The sequence below is a fragment of the Agrilus planipennis genome, unplaced genomic scaffold (assembly GCF_000699045.2).
Source record: "Agrilus planipennis isolate EAB-ADULT unplaced genomic scaffold, Apla_2.0 scaffold74, whole genome shotgun sequence".
Classification (NCBI taxonomy): Eukaryota; Metazoa; Arthropoda; class Insecta; order Coleoptera; family Buprestidae; genus Agrilus; species Agrilus planipennis.
The window spans coordinates 1,216,676-1,218,613 of NW_020438975.1; the positions used below are offsets into that span (position 1 = coordinate 1,216,676).

Below are 1,938 nucleotides of genomic sequence, written 5' to 3' on the forward strand. Positions count from 1 at the left end.
TTTATATTATTAATAAAAGGGTTTTTGTTTCAAGGTCACTAAAGTTTCAATTGTTTCTTGAATTTTTAGTAACATTGTAGGTAATTACCCCTCGGCTAATCCATCCTCTGACAAAATGCAGTCGTTGTACATGCAAAATCCTCTAACAGCGTCTGCAAAATTAAATTTGGACACGTCTGAATCCTTCACGCAATACATTAACACCTTGTATCCTTCTGGAGTGGATTGCGGTAATCTGACCAGGTATCTGTAATTTAGCACAACCAAAATAGACAATTAAAATTAGAATGGAAGACCACTAATTAGACATAATGGTTAGTACCCATAATCGTGAAAATAGAGCTCAAAAAAAGGTAAAACTTTCGAGTTTCCCACTGCATATTCCTGTTGAGCGACCCTTAAAACCCCCGACTAAGTAATTTCAATTGAGTTTTTCAATATTGTATGAAAATAAATAAAATTAATGGCATGCAAGAGAAGAAAAAGTATCTAGGAAGTCAGATAAGTCAAGATGGAAGGAACAGTAGAGATATAAAAAGGTTAGAAGCGTTCGAAATGTGGTGTTACACCCGGATAAAGAAAGTTAGAAATGAAGAGGTATTAGAATGAATAGGAGAACAGAGGACTCTACGGAAGTCAATAAGAAATAGGCGATATAGGTTGGTAGGACACATTCTCAGGCATGAAGGTTCACTCAGAGACATATTAGAGGCAGAAACGGGAGTTAGGAGGAGTAGACATAGACCTAGGTTACTGTTCTCAAAAAATTAAGGATATGGGTTATTCTAGTTTTAGAAAAAAGCGAAGATTAGCTCAGGATAGGAAAGAGTGGAGGAGTGTGTCTAACCAGTCTTAGGACTGACGACCTTATGATAATAAACGTAATAGGCGTCATAGTTGTAGGGTGAACGCAAATCATAACTAACTTGGTATGCTAAATAACAGAATTATTTTATTCGATTATGGTAACGTGCCTATCACGTTGAAGTTATTAGCTACGCCGGGATTCGTTTCAGCAAGTAGATATCCATATAATTAAATGGACCTNCGGTCAATATATAATTTAATAAAGTGTTTGTTTATTATACGAAAACTGTCTTTCATTTCCACAAAAAAAAACGAAATGACTTTCCGAACAACCCTGTAGATAAAACGCGTATTGCGACCGTTCCAATAGATAAATTACGTCAGTCAGTCTCAATAAATTCTGGTTTAATTTTATATATCTACCAATAACATTGCCTATAAGTTCTACGTAATTTAATTATAGCACAATTCTCAGAACTTTGGAAACATCCCCCGTACTTTCGGTTTCAATGGAAGGAAAATTCATGGTATGAAACTCGCTGCGTGTGAACAAATTTTCATCTTCAGTATAGTACAATATTACCTACCAGAGTGAAATCGTAGTAGGCCAATAATCTCATTTCTTAATAAAGGAGAAATCAGACGCATCACGTGATTGATATAATTCGCAGTGTTCAAACAGTGGACGGCTTTCAACTTGGCAGGATGTGCTTCCTAGCAGATTAAAAACTATATTAATGGAAACATTTAAAGGTGAAATAAATACAGAAGGGGTTTAATAAAATTTAAATTGGACCTTAAGTAATCAGGTCACGTCTCTCCGCAACATCATCTCGGAAGCAAGGGAAATATCAAATTTTCTTGGGCGTTTTTAGCAAATTTGGAAAACAGTTTTTGGCCATTGAACAAGGCTTTTACACAACATAATTTATTCTCTTTTGCATGGTTTAAACAAAATTTAAATTAGATTTTGGGCTTCCCAAATAACACTTTACAATTTAAATACCTTACCTGAATGTATAACATAAAAGCTCTTAGCGCAGGCAAACTGACCCTAGCTATGTGCCCTAATCTGATCCCATGCATGTCGAAAATTACCACGTACCTAAGAAATAAATATAAATATTAGAA

General features: G+C 35.0%; 1 protein-coding gene across 1 annotated transcript in view; it reads right to left on the bottom strand.

Moving 5' to 3' along the window:
- LOC108734849 (alpha-tocopherol transfer protein) overlaps positions 1-1,912 on the bottom strand; it is a gene marked incomplete at its 5' end in the record, with an annotated part of 4,417 nt that extends 2,505 nt beyond the window's left edge. The window contains 2 exon segments of the mRNA XM_018466559.1: positions 1,395-1,521; positions 1,819-1,912. Coding sequence (XP_018322061.1) covers positions 1,395-1,521; positions 1,819-1,912 — 221 coding nt within the window.
- Between the last annotated feature and the right edge of the window lie 26 nt (positions 1,913-1,938).